This window comes from Mus caroli, unplaced genomic scaffold, assembly GCF_978045245.1.
Source record: "Mus caroli unplaced genomic scaffold, Mus_caroli_1 scaffold_15, whole genome shotgun sequence".
In the NCBI taxonomy this organism is placed as follows: Eukaryota; Metazoa; Chordata; class Mammalia; order Rodentia; family Muridae; genus Mus; species Mus caroli.
This window is the reverse complement of record NW_028227270.1, coordinates 54,063,414-54,076,259: the sequence shown is the minus strand read 5'-3', so window position 1 is coordinate 54,076,259 and position 12,846 is coordinate 54,063,414. Positions and strand designations below refer to the sequence as shown.

Below are 12,846 nucleotides of genomic sequence, written 5' to 3'. Positions count from 1 at the left end.
ATCCTCTAGAACTGCTATTATATGTTCTTGAGAGCCACCATATGCATATTAGGAAACAAACTCATCTTCTATAAAACATTAATTACTTTTGGGGGAGGTTCGAGACAGGGTTTCTCTGTGTAGCCTTGCTTGTTCTGGAACTCACTTTGTAGACCAGGCTGGCCTCGAACTCAGAGATCTGCCTGCCTCTGCCTCCCAAGTGCTGGGACTAAAGGTGTGCACCACCACACCCAGCCATTAATTACTTTTAACTACTGAACAATCCCTTTAGCCTGTAAGCACAGATTTTCAAGTGATTTCGCTAAACATGACACCTACTAGGGATTGTTTCTAAGAGAGAAAATTAAATGATCAAGATGTAAAAAAATAAAAGTAGGCAATAAATTTAAAATGGTGAACATGGCCTAAACAAACATATTAGTCCTGAGACTCTAGCTCCAGTAGACATTTCCATAAGTATGCCTGGGTCCCTAATAGTGTGCTGAATGAGCCTCCTCTTTGATCAAATTTTCAGGTTGTGACTACACCACGGTAGCTACTCCCCCTATTGAATTACACAGGCAAAATGCAAAGAAATGGAGACAGTAGAAGAGTCGTGACCCTATGCTGTATCCTCAAGGATGAGCACATCTCCTATGAATGACTACTCTCTTAGGTAGGTTTGCATGTAGCAGATACAAATATACATGTACACACATACACACAAGTAGCACAATGTAGTTAAGGTTATGACTGACTATCTTACAGATAAATTCAACTCAGCCTAGGGTTATATAATTTGGCTTTGGCAATTACTGGAACATAACCACTCATCTACTCTTGTAACTGCTGCTGTCATGGCTACCTTCCCAGTGCTGTACCCCAGATATTTGCTGCTTCTCCTGGCCACAGGCTCATGGTCCATCTGTCCCAGGGCATCTTCATCCTCTTTCCCCATTCCTCCTCCTTGACCTGGTCTCTCTTTCTTCTCTCTCTTCTCCACCCCCTACCAGGTAACTCAATACCCACCCTCCACAAATCCCTCCAGTAATTGGCTGTAGCCAATTTGATTTATCCCGTAGTTTTAAATCAAGGATGAAGGTTTGCGCCACAGAACCTTGTAAATATGAGAAGTCAGCTGTAAGACTAGATCTTGGATACAGAATTTAGCATTACAATACATAGCAACAGACCAGACCTCAACACATAACACATATTGCAAAACTAGCTATGTTCAGAAATACTAACTTTTGTGGTTTCTGACTATGCCCTTCACTGCAGCATTCAGGAGGAGGACAGAGTAGTCATGACACTTGCCAATCAAGTACAGGTACATGTATTGTTCCTTGACTCTAATTTTTCTAATTTGAGGAAGCCGTTCTGCATTCCTGGATAAACATACTCACTGGAAAAGAAGAATTAAATATGGACTCGGCACAGTATCTTCTCTGAAACAGCTTCTTTTTGAATCATTAGGATTCAGGGAAGTAGGAAGTCTTTTCTGTAACAGGGTTTATAACTTTGACTCAACCATGAACTGCACGAGAATAAACCTTCGCAAGAAGAGACAGGAATTCTCAATACTCCATGTTTCCAGTGTAACTCCTTTAATACAGTGATCTCATTAGACAGTAATATGAATATTTCTGATATCTTTGTATTCAAGAAGAAAATATCTCAGTGTTCTGTTTAGGAGAAGTGAGGGAAGTTCAAGACAGATAACACTAATGTTCAAATATTGTCAAATATGACCGATGACAGGATCAGTGCAGAGACAGAAAAATCAATAAGGAACATCAAACCTAAGGCAGGGGGAAATCCTATAGTGCACAATGGATTAAGAGTTAGTACACACGCCAGGCGTGGTGGCACACGCCTTTAATCCCAGCACTGCGGAGGCAGAGGCAGGCAGATTTCTGATTTCGAGGCCAGCCTGGTCTGCAGAGTGAGTTCCAGGACAGCCAGCGCTATACAGAGAAACCCTGTCTCGAAAAAAAGGAGTTAGTACACACATCATTGTGATCCCAGTAATTCTGCCCCACCCCTTGGGAGACATACAGAAGAGAAAAACCAGTGGAGTGCTCAGAAAACATCTGCTGGTGAATAGCTTTGATTTCTAATTCTTCTATCTTAAGCGACTAGGATGGTTTCAATAGAATCGTAAAAGAGATAATGCTCACTCCTACATTAACTTCCTGCTTCCACATTCTTAAATAAAGCAGATCATGAAAGCATGAATTTTCCATTTGTTAATAAGATTCTATAGTAGATCGGAGTTTTTAAATCACAATGTTTTAGCAGAGATAACATGGAAACCTGATAGGCGGGATTAATGTGAAAGGTTCAGCTTACAGGCAAACATTTCGTGCCGTGACCAAGGACTGTAAAAGAGCCCAAATTCCCTGTGCATGCCCATGTGCACCTGCTCTCAGTGGACTGTAATCCAAGCAGTGCACAAAACCTCTTCAGTGGGTTCCCGGAAGTCCTTCCAACTGATTTGTGGGAAATGTAGTCTCGGCCCCTGTGACGGCATCAGAAAGTGCTGTCAGCATCAAATTTCCATATTCTTTCGTCAAAGGTCGCTTCTTCTCAAATTTGTGCAGTAGTCCTGTTGAGCGCTGCATTTGGATATCTGACATGGAGGTTGGTGCAGGGAACAGCACCATCTTGCAGATCTGAGGGACTGTGCAGGGTGGCGGGTAGGGAACGGAGAGTGCCGACTTGGGCCTGTTGTGAGACAGGAAGCTGCTGACCTGGAGATGCTGTGCTGACCTAGGCTGGGCCACTGTCCCTGGGCACAGGTTTGATGAGGAGAACGTTAGAAACTACAGGATGGCAAGGGCAGGCAGGGTCTGCTGACTGCCTGTGCCTGTGATGCTGACCGGAGCTCTTGCATGTTTAACAGGGAATCGTGCTCGACCTAGCTGACCCGTTCTCACGTGGCTGTAGTCAGATTCTCTGGACATACAGAACACGGGGACATCTAGCGCCCCCTATACATCATGTCCTGGAGACTACTCCTTGTTTGAGCTCACACAGTTTTCTAAAGTTCCTAGTGTCCAGGGACAGAGAGTCCTGTGACGGTGATTGTTGTGTGGGGTGTTAGTTACTTTTTCTTTGGAATGAATTGTTAGATTTATGGATGCCTTGGTTAGAGTGGGAATTTCCAATAGACGTCTATGTGACATGATTCCTCACAATACATGGCTATATAGCCACAGAATAATCTTGTAATTGGTAAGATCCTGTGTTTGCACAATCTATGTAATTATGGATTTTACACAGATTAAAAATGACTAGACAGTAATACCTCAACGGTTCTGAGTATGTGTGTGTTCTGAGTATTTGTTCTGTCCAGTATTTGGACTTCTTTTCAGATGTGAGAGATAGATGACTTGGTGTGATGTGAGAAAGATCGCTGGGTGGAGCTGGAAAGTCTGAAAGGGAAGGAGGAAATATCTCTGCTCATGTGCCAGGCTCTGTACATTGTTCTCTTTAATCTAGCAGGATCTGGATATTGTCTCATCATGTGATTTTCTTATGTATGTTCCTATTATCGGCAGTGTTCAAACTCTCTTAAATTTTCTCTGTCCTTCAGTGTGACATTCAGGTTTACTGATGCACCCTTAATAGTTTTAGGAAGAAGTCTTCAAAATTTTCAACTGTATTAGAAAGGCTGCAAGATAAATTTCAAAACCTGTGGCATACTTGGGAACTTATGATTTGCATATAGTAGGTTCCTGTTCATGCAAAATGCATAGTTGTCCTCTTGGAGAGTTAAGAGAATAGTTTAGTCCAGAGCCATTTGTGTAGCCATGATCTGAGAATACAGGTTTAGTTAATCCAAATTCCATGCTCCAACATGAAATCCATTTCATGGTTTTACAGAACAAAGAATGTCATTAACCTAAGAAAGCTTAAAATACATTGGTGTGAGTCTGATAGAGGTATGTACCTTGAGATATGCGAGATATTCTATTCATCTAAGATACCATCTGCTGAGATTTTAGCTTTTGGATTGATAGAATCTCATGTTCTGCCTAGTCAGTGGATTCTGAGAGGTTTTTATCTATTAACAAGCTGTGTGGTCCACTACATAGTGAGGCAAGGACTGTCCCTGAAGGGAAAATCAGCCCAAGACAGCTAACCCTGAACCTGCAGAATTCCAGGCTCTGCCCCTCAGTGAACTTCCATGTTGGCCACCAGTCTCTGCACACACAGACTCCTTACAAGAGTTTTGCATTCACAACATACACACAGGTTTTCTTTGTGTGTTTGTTTTTTCAGGGTTTCTTCTCCACATCCCCTCCCCCATCTCAGGCGATCTTGCTTATACTGTCCTCAGTCAAACCAAGCTTTAGTGAGCTGGAGATAAACAAGATAAACAAGATTGAGGGACACTGGATCCAGCTAACCAACAGAAACAGGACCCAAATGATTAGATTCAGAAATCAACAGGGAGATATTACAACAGATACCAAAAACTTCAGACTATCATAAAGGGATATTTTGAAAATCTGTCCAGTGTAATTGGAAAATCTAAAAGACATCACTCATATCTACTTGTTGTAGACAACATTGTACTGGCTAGTTTTGTCTCAACTTGACACAGGCTGGAGTTATCACAGAGAAAGGAGCTTCAGTTGGGGAAATGCCTCCACGAGATCCAGCTGTAAGGCATTTTCTCAATTAGTGATCATGTAGGGGGGGTGTCCCTTTGTGGGTGGTGCCATCTCTAGGCTGGTAGTCTTGGTTCTAAAAGAGAGCAGGCTGAGCAAGCCAGGGGAAGAAAACCAGTAAAGTAGCATCCCTCCATGGCCTCTGCATCAGCTCCTGCTTTCTGACCTGCTTGAGTTCCAGTCCTGACATCCTTGGTGATCAACAGCAATGTGGTAGTGTAAGCTGAATAAACCCTTTCCTCCCCAACTGCTTCTTGGTCATGATGTTTGTGCAGGAATAGAAACCCTGACTAAGTTGGATTCATTTCTTGATTCATTCTTCTGGCCTGTCTCTCGTCAAAGGAGAACTCTGGGTGGGCATCACTTATTTTGGTATGTGAGTGTTCATTGTCAGTATGTCCCGCATTTTCAGTGTTGTGTTCTCAGTGGCCCTTTGTGGTTTTGTAATTGTGGCTTCTGATTCTTTTTCATGGTGTCTTGGCTATGCTCATCTCTCTCGTCAGCCTAAAATGGTGGTTTCTGTATTTTCTTTATGTTTGGTTTGTAAGATACAACTTTGTAATGCTCTTTATTATTTTTTTCCGTCTTTTTCAGTCGCTGCAGATAGTTGTGCAGTGTGCAGTGTCTTAAGTTGGATGTCATTGTCTTTTAGGAGTTGGAATGATTACTCCAGGCTCTTCTGACTTTCAAAGTTACATAGAGGAATTGCCTGATATCCTAATAAATGTGTTCTTTCACTTGCAGATTTCAGTATGACAGGAGGAATTTATTTTCTGATCTTGTCCAATTAAATATTATGTGTGCTTTTTATATTATTATGGGTGTACCTTTCCTTACTTTAGGGATTTCTTTTACAGCCTTCTTGAGATCATATCTGTGTAGTGGTAATTTAGTTAACCTGCTCTGGATTTGACAATAACACACACACACACACACACACACACACACACACACACACACACAGGCACACGCGCATGTTCAGGATCATTAATTTTGATATGCCTTGGCTAGCTCAATGGTTGAGTACTTCTAATCTTCCCTGCGCCTAGCATATATTTCCCTCCGGAGTTTCTGGTTTAACACCTTGTAATTCTGTGTTTTATCTTAGCTGTTCTATTACCTTCTGGCAGCTGGCCCCATAGGGCTGCTTGCTCCTTCCACCTACATTTTGGATGGTTTTTCTTCCATAGCTCCTGAATCTGACCCCTCTGCCTCTGAGTCATGAGGAATCTGCGCTCTCTCTCTCTCTCTCTCTCTCTCTCTCTCTTTCTCTCCTATCTGTCCCAAGCCCAGGAATCCTAAAAGTCCCACCTCTTGCTGCCCTGCAAGGCTATTTGCTGCTGCCATCTTAATTTATCAATTAGAACCAACCGGAAGGCAAGGTCCTTATTGTTTCAGGAGCAGACAGTTGTGTAAGCTATTTTGGGAGCCAAAATTAACACTAGAATACAAGCAGCACGAGGCCAAATCCACTACTTCTATGAAACTTCCTGGTCTTTTCACCTTGTCTAACATTTTCTGTGTGTTTCCTTCCCACAGATTTTTTCTTCATTTATTTCATATGCTCTGCTTATTTTATCTAGAACATCCATTTTATTTGTAAATACTTACATGCTATCTTCTTCCAATTTATTCTATTTTTCTATTTTAATTCTATTTATTCTATTTTAAGTTTTTCCGTTATATCTATCCCAGTATAGTTTCCAACTGAGTGAGATTCAGACTCTGATTAATTTATTTGGCTTTTGTTCAATTATTGGGGGATTTCTCATAATCTACTTTTCTAAAGCTAGACTGGCTACTTCCCAATTCGTGCTCCCTAATTTCTTGATGTTTACTTTTTTAAATAATTTTTGCCCCATCAGTCTGCCTGGGGTAGGGGTGGGGGCATTTCCCTTGGGCATTACTGCTGATCTATTATGACTACCCTTCCCCTCCCGACATCTCTTTCTCCTTGTGGACGTTACTTGCAATCCTCAGTCATCGAAGCCCTGCCTACCTCTAACCTCCCCATAATTGTCAGTTGCTAGTTAACCAGTAGCCAGTTGCCAGTTAATTGGGTAGCCAGTTTTACACGAAAAAATTGCTGGTGAACTCGTGGTAATTCACTTGTTTGGGGGCAGACAGATGTTGGGGTATAGAATTTGGCATTTGAATACGTGAAAGCACTGAACAATACCAAACAGTAACATTTTGACATTTACTCTTTTAATTTAATTTTATTTTATTCTACAGAATATGCTGTCATTCTGGGATGTGGTAATATATTTCTCTGCAGAGGAGAGGGAATACCTGGGTCCTCCTCAGTGGACATTGTACAGGGATGTGATGTTGGAGAATTACAACAACCTTGTGTTTCTAGGTGAGGATAACTTCCATGATGAATTTTTAATTAACTGTCAGTATGAAACTTGCTCCCTTTGTACAGTATCTCATGGGAACTTCTACGTCCATCAGTGAGGTTCATAGGGCTACTTTTAAGGAAATTTTAAATTATTCATATAGCTTTGAACTCTTTCTTCTTGTATTCATACCACCCCTCCCCCCCCAAATATATAGTTTGTCTTAAAATATAAGTGGTACACCTTAAAGAGAACATCACAAACTAAAGTTGTAAACATTCTCCTTGTAACTGAGGGGTGTGACATTCAGGACCTGCAGTTTCCAAGTTCCTCCTTAGCATTCTGATGTGGCCATCAGAAAACATGTAACAAGTAGTCCTCTATCCCCCTTTATTGTATCATCTCATTCCTTATACACAGTCCTGGAGGGACATTTTACTTCCCATGTAACCACAGTAACAATGATGTTCCGTTTTTCCACAAACAGGTCTTGCTTCCTCTAAGCCATACCTGGTCAGATTTCTGGAGCAAATACAAGAGCCTCTAGATGTGAAGAGTCAAGTGGCCATCTCTATGTACTCAGGTATGTGAGAAGGAGGGTGTCAGAGAACAAAGTGGGAAATTCTAGGATCTAACATAAATACATTGAGATACAATATGCTGGTATAAATCATCTTTTTTTTTTCTTATTTATTCACCTGACATCTGGATCACTGCCTCCTTCCTGGTCACCCCTTCCCACAATTCTTCTTTTTCTGCCATCCTTTTCTGCTCTATGTGGGTGGGAACTTGCTGTGTGTCCCCCCAACCCCCAACCCCAGCACTTCAACACTCTGTAATGCTAGGTGCTTCCTCTCCCACTGAGTCCAGTCATGGCAGGCCAGCTAGTAGAATATCTTCCACATACAGGCAACAGGTTTTCAGTTAGCCTCCTTTCCAATTGCTCAGGACCCACATAATGATCAAGCTACACATCTGCTACATATGAGCGGGGAGAACCAGGTCTAGCCCATGTTTGTGCTTAGTAGAAGTTCAGCATATTCTTTCTTCAGCACAACCACTGGCTGATCAGCTTTTATTGACAAGTTAGAGCATATATGGGGAACAGTGTTTACACAAACTGAAGATGGGAGATTTGTAGAATCCACTACATTGCCATGTCTGGATGGCACAAACATATGGGGCCAGAGAAATCAATCATTTTAATAATGCATGGATAATCTTTACAAAATGCACAAAACCATTATACCTAAAGATGTACATAAAACTTTTTTTCTTGAATCTTTATTTAATGTTATTAAAGAAATTCTTCTTCAGTCACTGTTCAAAACTTCTAAAAATAAACTCTATACTGAGACTTTAGATATACTATTATATACATATACAATATATAAGCATTATTTATTCAGATGTTTTCCAAATTAGATTAATTTATACTTAGTTTTTAAGTACTCAAGAAATTTTAGTATCTCTTTAAGGAGCTGATTTGCATTGCATAATGCCATTATGGGTTTTCTTAGTGAATATTATGCTTTCCTACATGTTTGCTTTTGCTTACTATTCTATTCCTTCCTTGTTATATGTTGTCATAGTCTTCTTTCTTCAAGGGAGTCTACATGATTTTCACTTATTCTGTGTTTTAAATTGTAGTTCACTGAATACAGGTATAGAAAATTGAATGTACCTTATCATTAATACAGACAAATGCAAGTAGGAGCAAATGTTTGTTTGTTTGTTTGTTTTTTAAACTATCAGTATAGATATACAGATTTTGGATCTGTTTTCATTAATTTTTCAACTCTTACTCATAGGGGGAAATAGCTCTACATGCAAAGAAGTTTCTGAGAGGGAAAAAGTATTTGGAAATCAGCAGATAATTCATTTAGGTTTGAAGCCATATACTTGTGAAGAGGTTGGCAAGTCCTTTTGTTTTTCATCATTACTTTCTGAACACAAAAGAATCCATACAGGAGAAAAACCCTACAAGTATGAAACATGTAGCAAGGTCTTCCATGTTCCATCAAAACTTTCTCAACACAAGATAATTCGCACAGGAGAAAAACCCTACAACTGTGAAGTATGTGCCAAGGCCTTCAAATATCCATCAAGACTTTCAAAACATAAGATAATTCATAAAGGGGAGAAGCCATACAAGTGTAAAGTATGTGGAAAGGCCTTCTTCTCTCCATCATCTATTTGTCAACACGAGAGAATTCATACAGGAGAGTTACCCTGCAAGTGTGATGTATGTGGCAAGGCTTTCCAATATCCATCATTACTTTCAAAACACAAGATAATTCATACAGAACAAAAACCCTACAAGTGTGAAGTATGTGGAAATTTCCTCCGCTCTCGATCATCACTTCATGAACACAAGAGAATGCATGCAGGAGAGAAACCCTACAAGTGTGAAGTATGTGGCAAGGCCTTTGAATATCCATCAAGACTTTCAAAACATAAGAATATTCATACAGGAGAGACACCATACAAGTGTAAAGTATGTGGAAAGGCTTTCCGCTCTCCATCATCACTTCGTGTACACAAGGGAATTCATAGAGAAGAGAAACCCTACAAGTGTGAAGTATGTGGCAAGGCCTTCCGTTATTCATCAGTACTTTCTGACCATAAGAATATTCATACAGGAGAGACACCATACAAGTGTAAAGTGTGTGGAAAGGCCTTTCGCTCTCCATCATCACTTCGTGTACACAAAGGAACTCATAGAGGAGGAAAACCCTACAAGTGTGAAGTATGTGGCAAGGCCTTCCATTATCCATCAATACTTTCCAACCATAAGAATATACATACAGGAGAGACACCATACAAGTGTAAAGTGTGTGGAAAGGCCTTCCACTCTCCATCATCACTTATTCTACACAAAGGAACTCATAAAGAAGACAAACCCTATAAGTGTGAAGTGTGTGGCAAGGCCTTCCGTTATCCATCAATACTTTCCAACCATAAGAAAATTCATAGAGAACAAAAACCCTCCAAGTGTAAAGTAGGTAGAAAGGTCTTCTGGTCTCCATCATCACTTCCTGAGCAGAAAAGAATTCATACAAGAGAGAAACCCTACAACTGTGAAATATGTGGCAAGGCCTTCAAATATCCATCAAGACTTTTAAAACATAAGATAATTCATACAAGAGAGAAACAATACAAGTGTAAAGTGTGTGGAAATGCCTTCTGCTCTTCATCTTCACTTTGGCAACACAAGAGAATTCATACAGGAGAGTTACCCTGCAAGTGTGATGTATGTGGCAAGACCTTCCGCTTTCCATCATTACTTTTAAAACACAAGATAAGTCATACAGACCAAAAACCCTACAAGTGTAAAATATGTGGAAATTTCCTCCGCTCTCAATCATCACTTCATGAACACAAGAGAATGCATGCAGGGGAGAAACCCTACAAGTGTGAAATATGTGGCAAGGCCTTTGAATATCCATCAAGACTTTCAAAACATAATAATATACATACAGGAGAGACACCATACAAGTGTAAAGTATGTGGAAAGGCTTTTCGCTCTCCATCATCACTTCGTGTACACAAGGGAATTCATAGAGAAGATAAACCCTTCAAGTGTGAAGTATGTGGCAAGGCCTTCCGTTATTCATCAGTACTTTCAGACCATAAGAATATTCATACAGGAGAGACACCATACAAGTGTAAAGTGTGTGGAAAGGCCTTCCGCACTACATCATCACTTCATATACACAAGGGAATACATAGAGAAGACAACCCCTAAAAGTGTGAAGTATGTAGCATGGCCTTACATAATCCATCAGTACTTTCAGACCATAAGAAAATTCATACAAGAGAGAAACCATAAAAGTGTGAAGTATGTGGCAGGCTTTCCAGTATTCACCATTACTTTCTAAACACAAGATGATTCATACAGAAGAGACTCCCTACAAGTGTGAAGTATGTGGCAAGGTCTTTACATATCAAAATGCTCAACAAATTTAGGGGTCATCAAAGAATTCATTCTGGAAAGAAACCATACAAATGTAAAAAATGTGACAAATACTTTTTAATTCCATGGCATAGTCTGAACACAGAATAATTCCTATTGGAGATAAACACTACGCATGTGAAGAATGTGGCAAACACTGTATTACTGGTCTTTGGGTCTTAAGCAACATCAAAGAATTCATCTATGAGAGAAACCACACAGTGTGAAGAATGTGCTAAGGTCTTTTGGACTTACAGAAACCTTGGGGAAAACCTCATAATTCATACTAGACTGAAATGTCACAAGTGTGAAAAATATTGCAAACCCTTTAATAAGCATTCTTATATTTCTGAAAACAAGGTAGCTTGAACTAGAGTGAAATAGTACAAATGTTAAAATGTTCAAAAAAAACTTCTTCAAACCTAAAAATTGTCAAAAGCTTCATGCTGAACCGAAGCCCTATAAGTTTTGGGAATGTGGTAAAGGCTTTGGAATCATTCATAAAACCATGCCAAAATTGGAGCTGTCAGATTGTGTGTTTGTCCCTCTGGATTTGGGGCTGATTCTTTCTTACTGTCTTTTTGTTTCTTCTGTTTTAGAATTGAAACCCTTGTTCTATACCAGTATGTAAAAAGAAGTCACTTGTTCTTATGTTGTAGAAGCTCACAGTCAAGAGATTTCCTTGAGTCTCATTTGACACATGGGCTGTGGTCTTTCATAGTGTTGTAATTGTTAAATCCTTTGTGGACCTTTCAAGTTGTAGGCTGTTTGACTTCTGAGGTGGGGCTAAGGTTGGGGAAAGGGAAGGAATGTTATGATTTAAAGCTTTGTGGCTAGAGCTAGCATGTTGACTTTGGTAACAAACTGAATTTCCTATAAGCCCCACATGCATGTTAGTATTCCCAGTACTCACAAAGTAGAAGTAATTACCTCTGAAGGTTTTCCTCTGACCTCCATGAATAGGCTCCCACACAAACATAAATTTGTGTGCCCAGAAATAAATAAACATAAATTATGCTTTTGAAGTGACTTTGTATTTTATGTGGCCAAGCATCAAAAAGTAATGCATATATCTCAATTGTTAGAAATCATTTGAGTTGCAAACCTCCTGTTGATTTATAGGGCTTATCTTAATTAGTTTAATTGATTTCAGAAGGTCACTTAATTTTATTTGGAAGTATCTGTTTGACTGAGATGCTGCAGTATCAGATAGTACCCTGAGACCAAATATTTATCCATCTCCTGCTTCCTCACTGTGGAAGAAACATGACCACCTGCTTTTGTTCCTGTTGTTTTAAGTTTCTCACCATGTGTTGTGGTTGGAATAAGAATTGCCCCAAGGGCTCATAGAATAGATTTGAATGCTTAGTCATCAGGTAATAACAGTGCTGGAAAAGGATTAAGAAGTGTGGTATTATTGGTATAAGTGTGTCAATGGGGGTCATATTTGAGGTTTCAAAGGTTTAGACCCAGTGTCCCCCTCTTTTACTGACTATTGGTCAGTATGGATAATTCTCAGCTACTTCTCAAGCTCCATGTCTACCTACATTCCAATGAGCTCCCTAGCTTGCTCACCACAATAATAATGGACAAACCTCTGAAACTGTTTACAAGTCCCGATTAAATGTTTTCTTTTATAAGAGTTGTCCTGGTTTGGTGTCTCTTTGTAGCAATAGAACACTGAATAAGACTCCATGGTTGTGATGGATTGTATGTGCTCTGCCCAGGTAGTGGCACTATTAGGAGGTGTGGCCTTGTTGGAATAGGTATGTCACTGTAAATGTGGGCTTAAAACCTTCATCCTAGCTGCCTGGAAGTCAGTCTTCCACTACCAGCCTTCAGATGAAGATATACAACTCTCTGCTCTGCCCTCACCATGCCTGCTTAGATG

At 40.0% G+C, this 12,846-nt stretch overlaps 1 protein-coding gene across 1 annotated transcript; it reads left to right on the top strand.

The window, feature by feature from the left end:
* Positions 1 to 2,512: 2,512 nt before the first annotated feature.
* LOC110308523 (uncharacterized) lies at positions 2,513 to 12,597 on the top strand. Its single transcript, XM_021180969.3, has 4 exons — positions 2,513 to 2,622; positions 6,894 to 7,020; positions 7,488 to 7,583; positions 8,812 to 12,597. The coding sequence occupies exons 1-4, from the start codon at positions 2,617 to 2,619 to the stop codon at positions 10,746 to 10,748; spliced, it is 2,166 nt and encodes a 721-aa protein (XP_021036628.1). The 5' UTR covers positions 2,513 to 2,616; the 3' UTR covers positions 10,749 to 12,597.
* The last annotated feature ends 249 nt before the right edge of the window (positions 12,598 to 12,846 follow it).

What these genes read in the sequence shown, in the direction of transcription:
- LOC110308523 (XM_021180969.3), top strand. An exon ending in CAACAACCTTGTGTTTCTAG is followed by an intron (nt 7,021 to 7,487) that starts GTGAGGATAACT and finishes TTCCACAAACAG; the next exon opens with GTCTTGCTTCCTCTAAGCCA. An exon ending in GGCCATCTCTATGTACTCAG is followed by an intron (nt 7,584 to 8,811) that starts GTATGTGAGAAG and finishes TCTTACTCATAG; the next exon opens with GGGGAAATAGCTCTACATGC.